At 42.0% G+C, this 20,953-nt stretch overlaps 1 protein-coding gene across 1 annotated transcript in view; it reads right to left on the bottom strand.

Moving 5' to 3' along the window:
* insrb (insulin receptor b) overlaps positions 1-20,953 on the bottom strand; it is a 78,268-nt gene that overhangs the window by 43,945 nt on the left and 13,370 nt on the right. The window contains exon 2 of the mRNA XM_069699104.1: positions 10,278-10,826. Coding sequence (XP_069555205.1) covers positions 10,278-10,826 — 549 coding nt within the window. The remainder of the gene's footprint in view (positions 1-10,277; positions 10,827-20,953) is intronic.

Below are 20,953 nucleotides of genomic sequence, written 5' to 3'. Positions count from 1 at the left end.
TATCGTAGGTCATTTATAAAACAATAGGAGGCTTCATGATGGGAAGATTTCAACAGGGTGTCTGTGCACCTAACAGCAAACAATCTGTAGAGTTTGGGCTTATTTTTACACTTGTGTAGCCACTGTGGAGGCTGGACTACATTAAATGGTCAACAATGTAGCCTATATATAGTAATCACTTCAATTTATTAAAATCCACAAGATAATCATGCAATGGTTCCTCTGGATTACTCATCTAAAGAGTGAGTTTGATTTCAGTCACAACACGTTCTTGAAAATGTTTCACAATAAAAGCCTTGTTAAGAAATGAAGAGTTTCTGCATACTAAAACACAAGAGGGGCTTCTAATTTGAAAGGGAAACAGGAAGTCTGCAGTAACTTTAACAGGGCAAATGGTAGCAGCTCAAAACTAGGCTTTATGTTGACGTTGTGACTCAATCAATACACCGTGAATGTAAATATGACTATTTTGACCATTAGTTATTTTTGTCTCTCTTGACATACGCTTTTAAAGATGATTGCATCTACAAGCACTCAAATACTGGAAATATATTTCAACTCGATCAAGAGAACTGTAATCATTTTATGTCCCCCCCCCCCGCAAAAAAAGTCAGAGCTTCGTTTCCGGTGTTTTAGGTTGGTTTAGGGTCAGCGAAACTGTCAAGGTTAGACGTGTTCGCTGTGCTGTGAAGCTTAGGGAGAAAGTCTACAGAAGTCTTGATGTCAATGAATGTCCTCACAAAAACAGATGTGTGTGTTTATGTGCGTGTTTGGGGGGGTTGATGTCAGAACTAGAAGCAGGCCGTCACCTGATCTGCTCAAACACCTGAAAACAATCCCCCTCCCTCGACCCGGGCGAGAGTCGTGTTATTTTCCTCCCTCATACGCAAACACCTTATGCAATCCTTAGTGTTCACCTCCGCTCACAGCTGCTGGTATTCTGATTTCTGATTCGCTGCTTAACAGCCTGCTAGTTTGTATTAGCTGGAAGACTCGCAAAACAATGAATGAAATAAACATTTTCAGCTCAGTCACAGCTTGACATTTCTGTTTAATGGTTGATCCATTCGTCTAAATTTTCTTCCCTTTAACTTTTTGTTTCCTAACATGTAAATAAAGCCCCTCCAGCTTTCCCCCAGGGCCTGGTCATACAGCTCAGCAGGAGGAAGTACTTTGGACAAAGCCAGGAAGTAATGAGGAAGTCCTTTCTGACTGCTTGGGATGTAACAACCGCTTGCCTGCCAACATGCTTTCCTTCACAGCTACACACAGAGACACACACATGTACAATAGGAATCACACCATTCGCCTCATTAGGAACAAATATCAGGCTTCCTCTCGATATCTACTTGTCGTAAGTTAATGGGAAATGTTCTTAAAAAAATGCAGAGGAAGAAGAAGCATTAAGAGATAATGAACAACTATCTTCTCAACGACACAGTGGGGCAACAGTTGCCATGCTATCCTTCCTTCCCCTCTCTCCAACATGCTGGTGTCCTCAGAAGCCCCCATCCTCTTCACACTATCGGCTACTTTCCACTAGCAGCCAGTCTCATGTTAAGAGAAGTGGGCAGCAGTGACTGTGTGCTCCAGTTAGTCTTGGCTGTGTATTTGTTGTGCATGTGTCTATGTGAATGTGTACCACTTTTGGTATAGTAAGTGTGTGTGTGTGTGTGTGTGTGTGTGTGTGTGTGTGTGTGTGTGTGTGTGTGTGTGTGTGTGTGTGTGTGTGTGTGTGTGTGTGTGTGTGTGTGTTTAGAGCAGGGTATGGGAGTGCCAGTCCATTGATGAGCTGGAGGAGAGAGGAGAGATAGTTTTCCAGATCCCCCGCGGCGCTCGGCTAGCGCTGCCTGCCTGCTACTGCACGAGTGGAGGGCTGCGGGAAGCACACACAAGCACGCACATAACTGATGCCAGCTTATCAAAGTTAATTTGGATTTGTTAACAAGGATGCAAGCTGCTGGGAAGGGAAACACAAGAGCATGATTACTACCTCTCCCTCTCCATCTGTCTGTTTCTATCCTTCCTTCCCCTCTCTTTCAGTTTTTGTCTCTTCCTCTCACTCCTTGTCCCCTATAAGATATTCATGGTAATTCAAACACCAGTGTGTGTGTGTGTGTGTGTGTGTGTGTGTGTGTGTGTGTGTGTGTGGTAACGCAAGAAAGAAAGAAAAAAAGATTTCACGGACAACATCAAGAGGAGCTTTCCTGTGTCTATAGCAATAAATGAGAGGACAGATGAGAAGAAACATGTGCAGCTCTTTCTTCTGTTTGTGACCATCTCACTATCAGGATCACATCGGTTGCAATTCAAATACTATCATTCATTTGATTTCTTGTTTGAATTAACATATAATATTATGATATTATTAAAGCAACTAACTTTCCTTAATAACTAGAAAAAGGAGTGGCCAATATGGTCACAAAACAATACCACAATATTTCAGAGTATTGCTGTGATTATTCGTCACAACATGACAAAATCTTTTTAAATATTTGATTTATTTGAAGAACTGACAATTGCAGCAAGTGTTTTAATTTTATGTCAGCATAAACACAACAATTTGCCTTTGAATATTTAATAAAACGTTAAAAAAAATTAAATTCTGTACAACAAATTGATGGTAATGTATATTAAAGTACGCACGCAACGACATCATAGCATTACATAACAGTATGTTGCTTACGTCAATAAGTACAATTCTGCCATTATTACATTACAAATTTTTATCATATTCATAAGTATAATGATAATATCATGAACGATACAACCCAAATCAAAACATCTAGAAAAAACAACTGAACTATCAACTAAGGTGATCCAGACTCTCTCAGGTCCTGTAAGCTTCATTTTCTTAAGCTAGACAAGCTCCAAACTGACCCTAAAGTGACACATTGCACTAATGCACATACAATATTATCTTGTAAATGCAAACATGTCCATTTCTTCATGTGTTTGTCTCACTGTGCACAAGTTATTTAGTTTACTGTAAAACAAGCTCACATTTCCAGGCAGCCAAAGTAAATCCAACTAGAGAGAAGACGGTAACAGATAGCGTTTTTAGCTCGAGTCCCCTCTCACCAGAAAAGCATCTGGGTCACAGTCCATGTGGCCCAACGGGCCAAGAATGTGACTATTTGATTGAATTTTCCAAACATTATTAAACATGGTGAGACACGTGCAAACAGACCTTTTGGGTAGTTACTGTTCTCTTCTTGTCTTACTCTTCACAACTGATCATAGCGGGAAAGCAAATCAATGTGTATCAGTGTAGTTTGTGCCTGTGTGATGTAGACAGGTGATTGGCATGTGGTAGGCATACAAGACAAACAACACGCCTTCTGCTCCAGATGGAGGCTCATGTGTTCACAGCAGTGATTCAATATATGTGGAAAGGTTGTTGCTTCACAGATCAGTGACACATCAAATTTAATGAAGCATTTGAATGCACACAATATCAATTTTGAGTCTTGTAACTGTTTGCACTCAATGCACATGTGGACATCTATAATTTGAAATATATACACGACAATAAACAAACACATTTAACATCATTTAAACAGGGCACAGGGCAGTATTTCATCTGACTTGCTGCGTGTCCAATGAGAGTAGTGGCTGACTGAACCATTTTACAGTGAGGACATTCAGTACCATTTTGTACCAATCGAAATGTGTTTTAGCAAAATGGTTGCTATAATTTTTTTCCCAGGTACCAGTCTTTGATAATAATTGTCTGTCCCTTTGTGTTCAGTACTTCTTGATTCAGTTTAGAGAGGGAGAGTTTAACACAGCTTTTTTTTAGTAACTGCGATTTAAAGATGTTCCATAAACTTCTCACAGGCAGACTATCAATATACGTTAGAATTTACTGATGTTCCCTAAATGCCTAACCTGAACACGATCAGCAGAAACTCCAATGTACAGATGTCCTTTAAATGCCTGTAATGCAGACCGTTTTTAGATGCTAGCTTCTTAGCTACACACATAGACTCTGTTACTGCAGCACATGCAGGTGTGTGGTCAGATCGAGTTTGAAAAGAGCAAAATGAGGTTTTCTAATGCACGATTTTCCTAAACTGAAATTGAGCAGGTTTTAATTTACCATGGCGGTCCGCACAACTAGAGCCTATGTATAGGAAACCTTGGGCTATGATTATTATGCAATGATGTTCTAACACTGCATCAGTGCAGATATTCCACGTTCGCTTCACAATGTGTCCACCCCTACAAAGATCTTGGTATATGTGTCAATACTGATTATAAATGAGCTCTAATTTTTTATGTCAGGCAGTCCTGAACAGTCTGCATGACCACGCACAAACATAAGGACAGTCTTTTCACTTTCGGGATGTGGAAAAAGTCTTTTAGAGAAAGACTTCTGCACTACCAAACAGTCTGTCCCTTTGTGTTTATATTCTTGTGTTCGCTGTGTCACTGAGCTAAACGGCTTATTAAGAACAGCAGCTTCGGGATAACTCTTTCATTTACTGCTCATTACAAACAACTGCAGAAACTGAACCAAAGGAGCACAGAGGAAAGAGACGGAGAGAGAAGTGAGTCTGAGCAGAGACACTTTTACACCCCAATTAAGAGGCTGGGCCAGCAAAGTGTTTCTGTTTGGTTGTGGGCAAAGGCCAACAGCATGCTTCATTGAGCACCTCCATCCTTAATACCATCATTTTCTTTCTCTCTTTAGCCTCCTTTAACTTGGCCATTTGCCACCCTGGCAAGTGTGTGTGTGAGTGTGAGTGAGTGTGTGTGTGTGTGTGAGTGTGAGTGAGTGTGAGTGTGTGTGTGTGTGCGTGTAGTGTGTGTGTGTGGGGTGGGTAAGTGTGTGTTTGTGTGTGTACCTGGGAGCCACACTTGAAATACCCCGCCATGTTTGTTTTGCTCTATTTATTTTTGCTTTGCCCGGCCCCCTCTCTTCCCCTCCTGGCCTCCTCATCTGGCCCTCATCTTATCCACACCGACGGTCCACTTTCATTTAATAGCATGAGAAATCTAACACTAATGGAAATGACACTGATGAAAATTTCCATTACCGACAGGGACCATGAGCACCAGCACAGGACCAACGTGAGAACGTGAGCCTTAATAGTTCAACAAATGTGGAAATGCTTACTTCTATCTGTACTTTAAGCAGGAGCCAGGAAACCTTAGCATAAAGACCAAGGCAAACACACGATACATTACGTTCTTTCTGGTTACTGTCATCCATACAGAAAAAGGTTGTACAATTACAATTTGTGGTTTTTCAAGGGTTTATGTGAGGGACTATTACTTGACCTGGCACAGTAACCTTCTAAAAAAAATTAGGTAGAAAATGTCTGTCTCCAGAGTTTTACCCTTCCTCTGCTGTGGCGGAAAGAAATGTTCTGGTGCTGCAAACGGGATTTAATAAACGTGAACACAAATACTAGAATGAAGATAGTGACTTACTTAGATCAGACTGCTTAGGAAGCACACAATGTACACATGACGTATAAGCTTCTTTTTTTTATTTAAACGGACAACAACACAGAGACCATCCTTTCTAAACATTCAGTCGGCTTCTTCATCCTTTCATAAACCACTCTAACGGGTTTGTCTCTGGTGGAGGCCCTGTACATCCATGGAAATTGAGCAAAGAACTGCGTACATTATGTCTTTTAAACACCATAAAGTTTAATTTTCAGTTGTCCTCGTGCTCCCTGTCAGCTGCTCCTGTTCCCTCCCCCTATTTATTGTTTGTAAAAAAAAAAGCTGTTAGAAGTTACGCTAACATCTTTGAAAAGTCAGTGACACAAGGTTAAAATCTCTTCCCGCTCCTGAAGCCTTGAATTGAGCTCTGGTCAGCGGGAAGCTCCCAAAGCCATGTCGGATGACGCATGGAGCCATTTAGATCATCCACCGTTAGGCGTTTAACCTGTGACGGTCACAAAGGCCTTCGTGTAACGCGGAGACGGGATTTTTCCCCTCTGTGGCTTTTGTCACTAGGATATGAAGCCGTGACTGTTTGTGCCTGAAAGTAATCGCAGCAAAAAAACAAAGCATGTAGCCGGAGGCAAAGTGAACTTTGACCTGAAAAGCTCTCTCTGGTTGTGTGTGTATGTTTTTGTGTGCATGAGTTGTGCATGCAGAGTGCTGGTTGTTGTGTGTGAGGTTGAACACAGTGTGCCAGGTCTCAGCAGCAGATAGAGCCTTATCTAAACAGGAGATCGACTGTTTGCTCCTCTTCCCTCTTTTCTCTCATCTGTGAATATCACCTGTCCTCTCATTCCAGCTCCACTTTTCTCTTACTTCACCTCGAATTTGTAGATCAGCTTCTTCTGCTTTTTTCCTATCAAGCAAGCCACGTGTGTCTGTTTCGATCCATCCGTCTCATCTGTAAGTATTTGAATTATATCTTTAAATTCAGTCTCGCTTTCTTCATTTTTCCTCCAATAGAAATATGTAAACTGAGCATCTACCTCATGTCCCACTGACCAGACATAACTCGGCATTTAAGTTGAAAGGCCATTCGTTCGGCACAGATGTGGAGGTCAACTACAAGATTTATCTTATCAGAGTGTGTTTTCAGCTCCAGTCTTCTTGCTAATCTGATATTTAAACAACAGAAGCCAAACATCTTTTATAGTTAAAATCCTTGACTAAGAAATAATTTGAATGTTTAGAGCCCGACTGATACTGTTTTTTAGAGCAATTGCTGATACCGACAGTGGAGAGTATGGAGATATTGATAAATTGGCCAATATTCTTTATTATAATAGTGTTTATCTATATATACAGTAAATATAAACATCAAATCAATTGTGGTTGTTCAACTCTTTTGACACGTGTGACAAAGACGTGTAATGGAGGCAGGAGATTTTCCAGTTCATTATTTCAGTGCCCTGAAACACTTAACTTTACTGGAAATTTAATCAAGGGAAATTCCTATAAAAAAAAATAAATAAAAAAAAAAAACACAAACAGAACAATTTTTAATTTACCCCAAGCATTATGCTCTGTACAGAAGAAGTTTTCATTTTGGCGCCTGCCAGTCAGCATACACTGATACCAATATATCTGTGCTACACCAATATCGTCTGGCCGAAATATCGCTAACAGCTAATGATCAAAGTGTGTTTGGATCTAAAAAGATTTGATGCTTTGAGAAACTAGGACTTTCTGCCACCCTGACCTACAGGACTCACAACACAGACTGTTGATAAAGCAGACTTCTACCGTTGATCAGAACTATTGCACTCGAAAGAAGGAAAGCAAACAACCAGCAACAGTCAATCAGGAAACAAAGCCACAGTGACTCTGGTGACAGCTTGTAAAAGCTAGGAAAATTGCAGCCTGCCCTTGACAAAAAACAACTACTGTACAGGATCTCCACATCTGAACAGCAACCTGCACAAAGCTGTAAATATACAGTGTACACACACACACACACACACACACACACACACACACACACACACACACACACACACACACACACATACAACCCAAGAAAACAGCGCTGGGCAATGAATGTCAGTTCTCATACACACTGTTTGGATAGCCAACAAGTTACTTAAGGGCTATGCACAGTTAAAAGTGGCATGTCTTCATGCATGTGCGCGCGCGCGCACACACACACACACACACACACACACACACACACACACACACACACACACACACACACACACACACACACACACACACACACACACACACACACACACACACACACACAGTGGTTTTCCTGCTTGTAAGGAGGAGTGTAAGATCAGAGGAATGCAGGCTCTCCCCTGGCTCTTACCTAAGGCAACTGGAACCCTATAAAAACACAACAAAAACAACCCCAGTTTCCACTCACACATAAACTTTAATGCCCCGTCTAATGTTCCTCCGCCCTGCATCCGCATCTGTGCACACACATAAGTGTGTGCATCCAGGTTGAGTTTTCATTCGCAGGATCTCGAATTAAAGATCATATAGCTTCCCCATGTCACCATGCAGCATGTGTTTCATTGTGTAGCACTGAACAATCTCATCCAGGTTGTCCTGTGGCTACCATGGATACACAGCTAAAGTTGCGTAATAAAGCAGCGTCAAACGGATACAAAACTCTTTACTTCTACTGCTGATGGTGTTATCGTTATCATTGTGCTGAAGTAAGCTCTATCTTATTATATATATTATTTGAGAAAAGTAGTTGTAACAGTTGTAGGTCAGGCAGCGTTGACTATAAAAACATATCTGTGGCAACGTGATGTCACTTCCAAAGAGACACAGTTACAGTCAAACACATACATCAAACACAAGCAAACATTGACACTTGGTTCTTGACTAAACTGGTGCCAGTCACGTTACGCAGAGCACATCGTCATACCTGGAGACGTGACGGCACAAGTACACATGGTCGATTCAGTTTATCAGTTTTCCGAGTCCGGGAGAAAAAAACGTTTTTTTAAAGAAAGTTGGCACCACAATGACAAATGCAGACAGTGAATAGGCCAAAAAAAAAAAAAAGAAGAAGAAGTGAGACAAGAGAAAGGGGTGTAGCATCCTGGCATGTGTTCAAACGCAAATTCAATTAAGAGGACAAAATTACAGTTTCAGTGTGTTTCATACGTTTGTTTCAGCTAATATATGATTTGTTATATGATGATCATATCGATAACGAGATATTGTCCTACAATTTAGATGTCATAATATTGTAACATTATCGTGTATATTCTTTTAATGGTTTTAAGTCTGCAGTACAGTAAAGGGATGACATTTTTATGAACTTACTCAACTATTCGAGTTGTTCTATTATTTGCGTTTACCCGTTTAATCATTATATCCACATTAATGAGTATTAATTTCTTAAAGATTTCATTGTGTAAATATCTTGTGATAGTACCAATAGTCACACTCTACAATACTGCTCAAAGGAGGTGCTGCACTCATCTATTTAAAAAAATTGTGCTCTTAAATTTAAGAATATTTTACAATCGCAATAATTTCAATGAATGGCTTTTATTCTTAAGTTTGCCACTAGTCAGAAGTAAAAGCAAAGGATTTAAACTTTTTCTTCATAAATTTCTTTGGACCTAAGGTTGAATAACAAAAGCTTTTCGTTAAATCTGAATTTTGAGCTCTTATTTATGTCATAAAAAAAACCTTTTTAGGATCCACAACTGTCAGTGTTCCTCCTCTGTAATACTGTGAATCTCTGAATGCTCACTGAAGTCAAAATACTGTGGCAGCGTGCATTTGTGTGTGTGTGTGTGTGTGTGTGTGTGTGTGTGTGTGTGTGTGTGTGTGTGTGTGTGTGTGTGTGTGTGTGTGTGTGTGAGAAAGCGGGAGACATGAAGGAGAGCCATTTCCTGTATTACTTTCCCGACAGTGAGACCTGGCAGAAAATCGAGGAGCCAGCATTATATGCGGGCTGCAACAGTCGATGTTCAAGTATAAACACGGCCAAGGTTGTTATGCTTTGAACGGCAGCCTTTCTGTCGGACGCAGAGACAGAAGAGGAAAAAAACAACACAAGCTATAATCGCCTTCAAAAAATAATAAGCATTCTCTCTGCGTGTCTTACAATAGACGACATTCTCTGTGTTTATGGTAGGAGAGGAAAGACTGACTGACCGGCCGACACTCTGGCAGACGAGCTGCAGCACCGAGCAAACCCACTAAAGAGAGACGAGATCTGTCAAACTTCGAACAAACGTGTCTACTGTGACATTTACCCCCGTCTCCTTCTAACCCTCTTTGTGTTTCGATGCAATTTTTTATTCCCATAATGCCTACCTTTGAGAGAGCAGTTCCCTGACTCAACAATGCAGCCGAGTCATTTCACACATCAAGCAGATCGCGAGCATGTAATTACAGATCTCTTGCCCACAATGCTCCAGTCAATGAATGCTAATCGGAGGGTGTGGCGTGAGCTCGACCCCTGGCTGCTTACATGAGGAGCAGCCCCTCCGCGTCACAGAAATCATTACAAAAAGCGTTTGGGATGAAAACATCAGTCGCCTCGATTGATTTCTGGGAGGAAAAATAATCTCAAGTGCATCTTCTCGTTGTGTGTCTCATTACGGACCGCTTTACAACGAGCAGCGTGATGGATTCTGAGAAAGTGCCGTACCATCATGTCTGCACATGACATCCAGTTAATATGGAGTTTGTTTCCCCAGTGTTTAATGTATTGACTTTTTTTTTTAATACCCGGCTGGTTTAAACACCTGATAATGAATTTTTTTTTGATTGGTATAGAGGGAGTGTTTAAGGGAAAAAGACAGAATACACTCTCCACTGTTTAAGACACTTACTTCTCTGGCAGTGGTTCTGCGACCAGCATCGTCCCCTGAAGTGTCCGTTGATGGTGCTCTGGGAGCAGATGGTCTGACCTTGGGCTGTGCCGGGACACACGTCGCCACACTCCCTATCGTTCTTGTTGGCCACGATGAAGTTGTCCTCCACCGAGTCCAGGATCTTGGACCAGTCCAGGGTGGCCAGGTAACACAGGTCCGGATTCTTCTCTATCCTCACGGCGCCCCGGGTGATGTTCATGAGGCTGTGGAAGCCCACCTCCTTCAGCTGCAGCATCTCGTAGATCACCAGGGCGTAGTTGAAGAAGAGGTTGTTGCCGCGGACCACCGTCAGGTTGGGGAAGAGATCGCTGAGGCTCTCGAGGCCGTAGACCCGGAAGAGCAGCACGTAGTCGGTCACCACTCGCAGCTTCGGGTAGGTGAGGCCCCTGAAGTCGTCGGTCTTGGTCTTGAACATGAGCAGAATCTTTAGGTGGCCCTCGATGATGGTGCAGTTCTCCAGCGACTGGAGGTTGGTCACATTGTTGCGGATGTCCTTGCTCTGGCAGACTGGAAGTACAGAAAGAGAAACAAACATGTAAGAATGATTTGACATGAAATCATGACATGATTTATTCATGCAGGAATCATTCATCTATGTTTACTATGATTTTAGACAACTTCTGAGCATTGCTCTGAGACTTCAGCAAATGTTCATTTCAAATATACATTTATCTGTCAGATTACTAGTGACCTTGCTTTAACAACACACTCTTAAAAATAGCAATTAATTCCATCTTCATAGTTAAAATGTTCAGATTTGTTAAAAGTCCTTGAGAAAGGTGTTAATTCATCTTTACAGCGTAGACAATTTCAACAGGTTTTTGTGTGTGAAGCTGTTGAACATAAACTCTTGGTAAATTTAGAAGAATCCCGAATGCAACAAGTGAATATTTTCACTATCTATTCCCATTAATCAATGCATCCTTTGGTCTTTAATTACAGAAAATGCCAAAAAAAAAGAAGTCCAATACAGTTTCCTAAAGCTCAATGGGATGACATCACATTACTTTTGTGCAACAAATCACTCAAAAATCAAATATATTCAGTTTGATTTCATGTAAAACAAACAAAATGTAGAAAAACAAGGTGTATTTTGTATTTTTTCATTGAAAAATGAAATGAAAGAGTGATCTGTGTTTTTGAAATGGCCGATTATGTTCCTCAATTGACCGTACATTAACATATTCGGTTATACCCTCACTGGATGGACAAAATCTAGCTTTTAATTACTTGTACAGACAAAAATGCAAAAAGTACATCACTGTTAATGAAGATGCACATCTCTCTGTACAATTAACTTGACTGTTGCGTCCAGGAACAGGCTAAACAGCCACAAGGTTCGTCCTCAATTTTCAACAGTATTAAAACAAGCGGATATGAACATCAACTCATCCTGCTTTTTCCCAGTTAAGCCATGAAACCACCAGTGACTCGCATTAAGTAGAGCAGAGCCATTCATGAAGCAGCCTCACTCAAGTCCCCTCTACAATCTGACTGGCCGCAAGCCCCCTCTCTCTCTCTCTCCCTCTCTCCCTCTCACACTCTTTATCTCTCACACACACACACACACACACACACACACACACACACACACACACACACACACACACACACACACACACAAAGTCTCTCTCCTCTCATTGGCTGCAGCACTATTGCTCCAGAGAGGAAATTATTGTATGGCACTGTCTGATCTGAATGAAGCAGACGTGAAGGGGTTAACAGAAATGAAGCCTGGAAGCAAAATGCTTATCCACGCTCATTCATACTCTTTAGCTGCTGCTCACTGGCACACGCACACGAGCCCACATTTGGACCGGCAAATGCATGCGCACACGCACACACACACACACAGAGAGAGAGAGGGGAGTGGAGAATTCATCAGCTGACAGTTACTTAAGGATATGCAGAGAGGAAATGGATGCTATACTGTTATTTGCACCAAATAGAAAGACACATTTCAAACATGTTTTATAGCAGTTAGAGGAAATTTATAGGATGATTTGTAGTATTGCCATGAGTTGAGATAGCTAAACCTCTAGTTGAGAATAGAGGACACGGAGCAACAATATGGTTCAGACACGGTGCGATGGCAAAGCACTGCATCAAAACAACAGCTGTCAGGCAACAGAAAGTCTCTGACAGGTAACCACCGAGCACACTTACTGAAACGGTTTGTAAAAGTAAAATGGTCTGCGATCAATAAATCAACAAGTAAAAAAACACCTCTGAAACGCATCCCAGATTCTTCAACACTATTATTTTCCTTCCAACTTTCTCCTTCTTTGAACTGTCTTCAGCAAAAATGTCAGGAATGATCACAGAGGTGGGACCTTTCTCTACCATATTACCCCCCACCGTAACAAAAACAAAGCGACTGGCTGTTTCAAGTGGAAGAGATATGATTTACTGCCTCACACGGCGTTAAATGTATTTGCATAAATGCGAGCACAAATTCTGCAGAGCTGCCACACCCGTTTGCAATCCATGAGCATAACCATTAAACACACTGAAAATGGAGAGACATAAAACACTCATTTGTTCACATGATGTAACTATGCATACTGTAACAGCAGCCATTATGGCCTGAAACAGGTGGTTATGGACAATAACTCGGCGTGGGAGTGAAGATGGATTTAATGCAGCGTCTTAATGGGACGTCACAAACTGCTTTCAACGACGAGGTCACTGCACCAGCAGCTCTTCTACATCCAGACTGGCTCTTGAGGCCGACTGGACATCGTCAGTGGCAGCTGAAAGCGTTGAAGAGCCTCTCCCTCCAGAACAGCTCGTCACCTTCACTACAATTGATCAAATTTCGATTGAAAACATTTATTCTTCCTGCCATTTTCCAAGTTTTGATTTTGTCTTTACAATATTAATGTTTGCTCATGTATATTTTAGGTGTTTAATATAGTTTGAACTGCTTTTGATTTTGTTTGTTTAAATTCTGTCTGATGTTCTGCAGCACTTTGGTCAGTGTGTGTTGTGTGTAAATGTAACCATCTTAGAGCCAAAGACGTACTGAAAAGAGTCTTGAGCTCGCAGGGAAAAAATGACCCCCAGTAAACACAGGGGGGATCTCCTGGTCTCCATGTCCCCTGCTGCATTCAGTCGACGCTTCTGACACACAAACGCTACCGTGTCTGTATGTCTTTCATGCCTTTACCCTCTATCATCTGCCGTGGTGGTGCACACATTTGAAAAGTAAACTAAACTACACCCTAAATCGTGCAACCCAAAACAGAAAAAGGTCCAGATTTACTGCAGCAGGTTGCTTCGTTTTTTGTCGCCATTTCCCAGGTGTAAGCTACCTATTAACATCCCGCTCCGTTAATGGTTAGCAAGACAAACATGTCAACAATCCAGGTAGAAACTCTACCCAAGTCCACAAATTGGTTATGTAACTTTTAGTGGAGTATAATTGCATCTGTGCCAAATTAAATCACGTTGTTTACTACAACTATGTGTTTACAAGGATGGTCAGTTATTCAGATATGATTTTATCAAGAGGTAAAAAGTTAAATGTATATGAAATAGTCAGAACAACCTACCTTAGAAAGTACTGTCTACATTGCATCCTAAACAAATTTTAAATTTAAAGCAGCAGTGTTTCACACTACCTTAAGCATTTTAATGTCGACAGTGGCACTACATTTTGTTTTTGTTACTTCAGTCAGCATTCAACACCCACTATCTTTACTTGATCCAGATAATAAAAACCTCCCCATAAAACCTTTAACAGGGAAAAGATTTAAATAGAATACGTAAAATAAAATAAAAAAAAATTCACACGTCTTGATGCTTTGGTGGCCATTTTTGACAAACTTTAAGAAAACATAACATCTCTACCATTGATTGTCTAAAAGTTCAGACATCTAGTGTTGATCATTCACTGTGGACTTCCAGCCTCTGTCAGGTTGACAAAGTGAGAAGTTATACAGCAGGTTAAGAACAAGCTGTGTACCTAATCAAAAGTATCCATGTTTGTGTGGACACAGCGTGATACCGCTCAACTCTGCACACTTCCGCCAGTGGCCAGTTTCACCGGCAGCCAAAAACAACTTGTGAAATAAGTCAATAAATCCATTTCAGCTGTTAAGCATCTCATCAGATAACAGTTTGAAGCAACAACAGCAAGCCTGAGCTTTGGCCACACCCTCTTTATTAGACACAAACTGTATCAGAAACCAAAAACACATTGGTTCCTCTGCTGCTGGCAGTTGGTGTTATTCCCAGTGATAACTGCAACCTTACACCTCTCTCTGCCCCTCCTGCCTTATCTCCTGGACACATCAAACAGGCCACCCACTTGCTGTCAGCCTGCAGCACCAACCGGATACCTATTGTGAAACACGACAACATAACAAACTGGGTTACGCAACACCAGCAGGGCCAGGGTGCAGCTCACCTCTGCCCTCAATGATCTTTAAGGCACACCAACGGGACACAAACATGACCTTTTCACATGCATGTATTTTTTTCTTTTACGCTGCAGGTAAGAAATACATTTGGTGGAAATGAGGTCTTTCTCCTCGCCAACATGTATTGGCGAGGAGAAAGACCTCATTTCTCCTGTTAGAGAAGCTTTATTGACACAAAGAGATGTTGGTGGGCCATGAGGTGGAAGCAGGAGACAGTGCTGCCGGGAGCTCCCGCTGCAAAATGGAGGTTTGTTTTCGACTGACAGGAACGAAAGGAGGGTGTGTGTGTGTGTGTGTGTGTGTGTGTGTGTGTGTGTGTGTGTGTGTGTGTGTGTGTGTGTGTGTGTGTGTGTGTGTGTGTGTGTGTGTGTGTGTGTGTGTGTGTGTGTGTGTTGAGGGTGTGGTGGGGGGTTAATCAGGGGGTAGATGGGGAAGAGATGACGAGAGGGAGGGAGAGCACTCAGGGTCTTTGGTTGTGAGAGCCACTGTGTCTTTAAAATAATGAGCCATCTCCTCCCTCTATCCTCCCAGGTTTGGTAGGAGGGGAGGACACACACACACACACACACACACACACACACACACACACAGGAGAAGCAATGTGAGCGAAGGGGGGTGGGGGTTCGGAGGGAAGAAGGGGTCTGCGGGCAAAAAAGAAGCGGAAAGAAGCCCGGGGTGAAGGGGGGCAGAGGGATGATGGGAGGGGCAGCGGGTGGGGGTGAAAGTGTAACCTGAGCCCAGGCAGGAACGCAGGGTGAAGTAAGGGACCTACAGGACGGTTGGTGATCACATGCATGAATGGAGGGCCGCTATGGACCACTGTTACATGACAAGCAACACGCACACAGCCTCTCAGGGGGAGGAGGACAGAGGAGGCGGGCAGAGCTCAATACCTACTGGCCACAAACACAGCAACAAGCAATGTCCACCTATAATATATAGAAACCCTCAAATTAAGCCTACGACTGGCTATAAGAAGAAGGAATCAGAGACTAAATGAAAGACAGAAACATGAAACGGAAAGAGGAAAACACCTGCTACACAATTTTTATTTTTGTTACATCTAAAGTAAGGAATTATTCAATTTAAAAATGCTTCAAAAGGCATAACAACTATAACTTGAACCTATATTTTAATTTACAATTTGACAAACACAACTGCAGATAACATTTAAAAAAAAAAAAGCTGTTGGACATTGTGTAGGTGGGAGGTTTGGTGGACAATGACAGTGATCCCACTATAGCCCACCCTGCCACTGAGGACCACCCATAAGCAGACGGCTTGGTGCTCTCACTGGATGCACAGGGTCCCTTAATTACAATAACAACCCAATCAGCCACTAATGAGCCCCTGTTTTTTTGTTTTGTTTTGTTTTGGGGTTTTTTTTGGCAGGGGGGGGGGGGCAATAGAGCCCAGACTGGAATTTACTGTACCATACTGTCATCCTGTAGACCTCTATAGGGGAAATTTGGGCCATGCACCTGCCTTCCCTGTCTGTTTGACACTTAATTTGGCAGCAGGAATGAGAGGAGGAGGAATGGGGAGGGAGGTGTATCTGGGGGCGGGGGGTGTCAGACAAACAGAAACAGCAGAGAAAAAAATTTGGATTTGGAGCGAGGTCTTCAAGAGGAGATGAACAAATTTGTCAGAGAAGTTAGATTTTTTTTTTTCCTGACCAATTATTAAGATAGTCTAGACATTTGTCACTGCCTGTTGCTTGAAGAGCTGCGAGGTCGTTTTTACACGTTCATGCTGCGACATGAACTGAATAAATTATGCGAATGGTTGCAGTGAAGACAACAGCTTCTGTTGTTTACACACCCTTTAATGTTAATTTGATGGATGCTGATGGGACCATTCAAAGATCACCAGGACTGCAGAGGGTCCATACACAGATGACAGAATAGTACAATATGCCGTGTGGGATAGGGCTGGACAAACTGTGATTTGTATTTTTCTAAATTTAGAGACCAAGGTATTTAAAAACTAAAAAGATGCAGTTTTTAAGATCTGTAAATCAAAGAGAAAACAAAGAGTGCCATATGTTTTGATCCAGATTATCGTTTCTATATGTCAAGGATTTTCCCACCACCAAATCTATTTATTTATTCAAACATTTAAATGTTAGAAACTCTGGATAGGACCCTCACACTGCTCTGGGGACAACTATTAGAGGATGCATGTGAAGCCAGTGACCAAAATGTAATTAAATGGGGCTTAATTATAAGATTAGGGACTGGCTGTTTGTCTCTACTACTAGTCATGAAAAAGAGAATCGTTATAGTTTTCTCTTTCTATCAGGTTGTAAAATGGTTTCTTGGAGCCCGACCGATTTATTGGTTGGCGGATTTCATTAGCAGATATTGGCCTATCACAGATATGATATTGCGTGTATGTTGTCTGATATAAAACTTCTCTTTAATGTGCAGAATGCAGAAAAAGATGCTTGGGGGGTAAGAAAGATATTGTTCTATTTGTGCACTGGAGCTACACTCTAAAATATACCATATCTCTGTCCCAAGTGTTTGGTAACCCCATTTCGGTTGATATATAGATATCTGAATACATTATTTTTCCTCTTTACTTACGAATATCAGCATTAGCCCCCAAAATCCAGTAGAAGTCAGGCTTTAATTTGGCTTATTAATTTGCATGGCTTGCAATTTGACCATCGCGTGGATTTGAATGCTGAAACAATATATTTTTCGGCCCCAAAATAAAACTTGTGTGGTCCAGTTGCTTTTACAGACAATAACCAGGATATTATGGCATCATCTTATTGATCAAACAACCCTTTAACAGAAAAATGGAGTCAAAAAGTCAGAGTAAATGCTGCATCTGTGCAGCCAGTGAGCACCGTGTAGTGATCCAGCATGTGTATAATCCACTTCTGCTTTCCATAATGTGCGAGTGTGTAATATGAAACTAATCTGTCAAAATTACTCTGCACTGACAACTTCTCAAAAAATTCCAGCACTTTTCCTCGACTTGGCAACTGATCAGATTTTGATTATAAGATTTAAAAAAAAGGAGATGAACACTGGTATCCGGTTGCGATATGTGCTGGTTCACGGGCACGCAGACCATCTTTACGCTGTGGGCAATCCAGCCACAGTGTGAAGAGGCTATATGGTGCTAACTGAGAAAAATATATTCCGATTTAGGTTCGATCAGAAATTTATAGCAGCGCGTTCAGAGGAAAATGAAAGCAACTCCGCACCTCCTCTCCTTTACTGCTCCTCTTGCACATTTTCCTTAGATCATAGAAATATCTGTCACAATGGCTTTAAATCATTAGTGCTGGCTGTGTAGTTATGAGTGTCATCAAAAAAATTTAATTTGCACTATTACTATGTTACTATATTACTATATACTATATCTAATCACAGTATTAAATGTCACTTTACTCCCTGCCATCATGTGTCAGGTCTTTCTCTCCTCGTCAAATATGAAGCAGAATTAGCTCATCATTATTACAGCTCAAAAATGACTTGACTGGTGCAACTGAGGTCAGACCAATGTATCGGCTATCTGTGACAGAAACTGCCATCTCCACTGTTGGTGAGCACCCACAGCTGCAACCTCCATTATAGCGTAGCTACAATTTCAGACAGATTCTTCTCTTATTTTTAGAGTTGTGCTCCCTGCAGAGAATTTAATATGCATCGACTAACCGAAGCTGGCTGGCACTGAGAGAGCGTATCATGGTGGCAGGTCTTAGAAGGCGAGAGCGGAGCCCTCTGTGGCCCGCGGATAGGCCTGCCTCTGCCTTTCACTGAAGCAGAGGGCAGCCGCACATTAGCTTAGCGTGAAACCAGACCTGTCTAGCATGAAACCAGGTGGCAGCTAACTCTGGACTGTGAGAAGTTTCCTCTCGCTGTCAGCTTAGGCACATGTTCCCCCTGATGAGGTGATCTGCCAATTATAGATTTGTCAACAGCTCAGTTGCTGAACAAACCCCTGCGAGAGAGAATATGCGTCTGCGGTGCCAAGTGGACTGCCAGCGGAAAAATGCATTTGTTTGTTAATATAACTGTGGAAAGTCCTGAGAAGTAAAGCCAGCTCCCCGTGCGCCCACTGCCAAGCTGTGGCTTCTACAGAGAAAAATGAGGCTGAGAAACTGCATGTGAGGCATTTTGATTAACATGTACCAACATGTACCTCCAAAACAAAGAGAGCTGACGACCAGGATAACAGTGCCTGAGCCAGGGAAAGACACAGAGGGGGGCTCTGTAGGCTCGGTGCCATCCAGTTAAAACACACAGGGAAATGTATTTAAAAAAAAAAAAAAAAATCTGTTGACAGACCAAGTGACAGAGCAAGCAAGCGTAGCTAACACGTGCATCGTGACTGTCCTGTACTTCCACATTTGAGGACATCAGATAAAGGTGAGCGAATCGAGAGAAAAGGAGTGTGTGGGTTGGAACACCTGTTCCTCCATTGCCTCAGCTTCCCATTGAGGAGCATGGCAAACGGTGCTGGCCCAGCCTATTTATATACAACGCTGGGTCCCGTTACAGCTGTGGCAGAGGGCCAGGCTGTGGCAGATTGAAGCTGGTAGAAAAGAGCAACATGCAGGCCCCGTGCTGTCAGATGGCTCGCCAAGAGAAGAGAGAGGCCTAAATCAGATCACACTGGTGACTTTGGCTCGCCTCTTTCTCTTTACCTTCCGGCACTGGCAAAGGAGAGAGGGAGGGAGGTGGAGGGGAGCAGAGGAAGAGTGGAAGGTGAGGTGCAAAGAGAGGGAGACAAAGGGAGATCAGGTAATAGATATATGTGTGTGTGTGTGTGTGTATATATATATATATATATATATATATATATATATATATAAACAAGAGAAAAAGAAGTGAGCGGGGAGGGGGTGGTGGCAAGGTGCTATCACTGTCACTTGTTTTTAAAAACAATGACTCCTTATATTCTAGTTTCACAGTCCCTCCTGCTGCCGGGAGGGAGGAGGAGGTGAAAGACAGGTGTAGAAGCAGAGGGGAGGAGACGCAAGCAGATGAAACCAAATTGACTCCCCTGTTTGACATGCTCTCAGAATGACAGGGTACCTGATAGGAACTGGTCTCTACCAACCATCAACACCAAATATCCACGATGCAGACATGTGGAGTCTGACAGTGAAACATGTCTCACACATCAGCTGGACATGACTGAGACTCCAAGGTCTGCTCAGTAGCTCCCTTTGTACTAAAAAAAAAACCAGGAACACAAGGTTAAAGGAAAGGTTTCAGCCTGCCAAACAATTCAGACACATTTTATTCTGCAATCTGGAGGACGGCTAACCTTCATTTATTCATGAAACCAGTAACATGTCATCCAGAGCAGGCTCGCAACAGCGAACCGAAAGAAGTTGAGACTTTTCTCCACACTTCTATCTACTTTAAACTAACCATTTGTCAAGATATGCCGATGAGTGGCTGTGAAGTTAGATACACCAACAATAATAAAAACAATTGCTTGCTCTGCTATTTCCTTAAAAAGATCCCCGCTTTACAGCTCTTTATGGTATTATACGAAGGGAAGACAACTGGACGCTGTGGGTTCAAATGTACCTCCGTCAGTTGTCACAGCAGAATGCTAATGTTCGCTAGAATACTGTTCATAGAGCAGGACTGAGCACTTCAATATTTCGCTCGTAATTTGCTTCCCTGGAGACCCAGAACGTTAAAAAGAGACGTCTGGGCCCGACACCTCTGGCCATTGAGTGGCATTGTGGCAATAGCTTCATACCAGCCGGGAGACTGAAGAGACACTAGTGAACAGGGATCAAATTAAAATGTTTCATCTATTTAGCGTGTTCAGAGGAGACATGTATTTACTGATAGTAAATTTAAAAAAAAAAATAAAAACAGTGTCTTTGGGTCAATTATAAACTAATTTAATTCTGGTGGTGTTCTAATTGTTTGGTTTTGTACCATAATCTGTGGCTACTGTCCCCCCCCCCCAAAAAAAAAAGAAAGGGCACAGGGACGTGTTGCAAGCCAAAGTTTCCGGATGTGCCAGTCTGATGTATACCTTCAATATACTGTTGCCTTGTTGTACAAAAAAAAAAAGTTATTTGTATTTGTCTTTGGATTGTGTCTTTGAGCTTTTTCCTTACTGCCCAGTTCTTCATGTTACTCCAGAAGAAAACAAACGTTTCAAGATTTTCAACAACTTCTTTATCGCCATGTGCACCATAAACTTCATTCAATCGAACAG

The sequence above is a fragment of the Brachyistius frenatus genome, unplaced genomic scaffold (assembly GCF_029030835.1).
Source record: "Brachyistius frenatus isolate BFR_SWC_R1_liver_20210118 unplaced genomic scaffold, ASM2903083v1 Contig_29, whole genome shotgun sequence".
Classification (NCBI taxonomy): Eukaryota; Metazoa; Chordata; class Actinopteri; family Embiotocidae; genus Brachyistius; species Brachyistius frenatus.
This window is presented reverse-complemented; position numbering and strand designations above follow the sequence as displayed.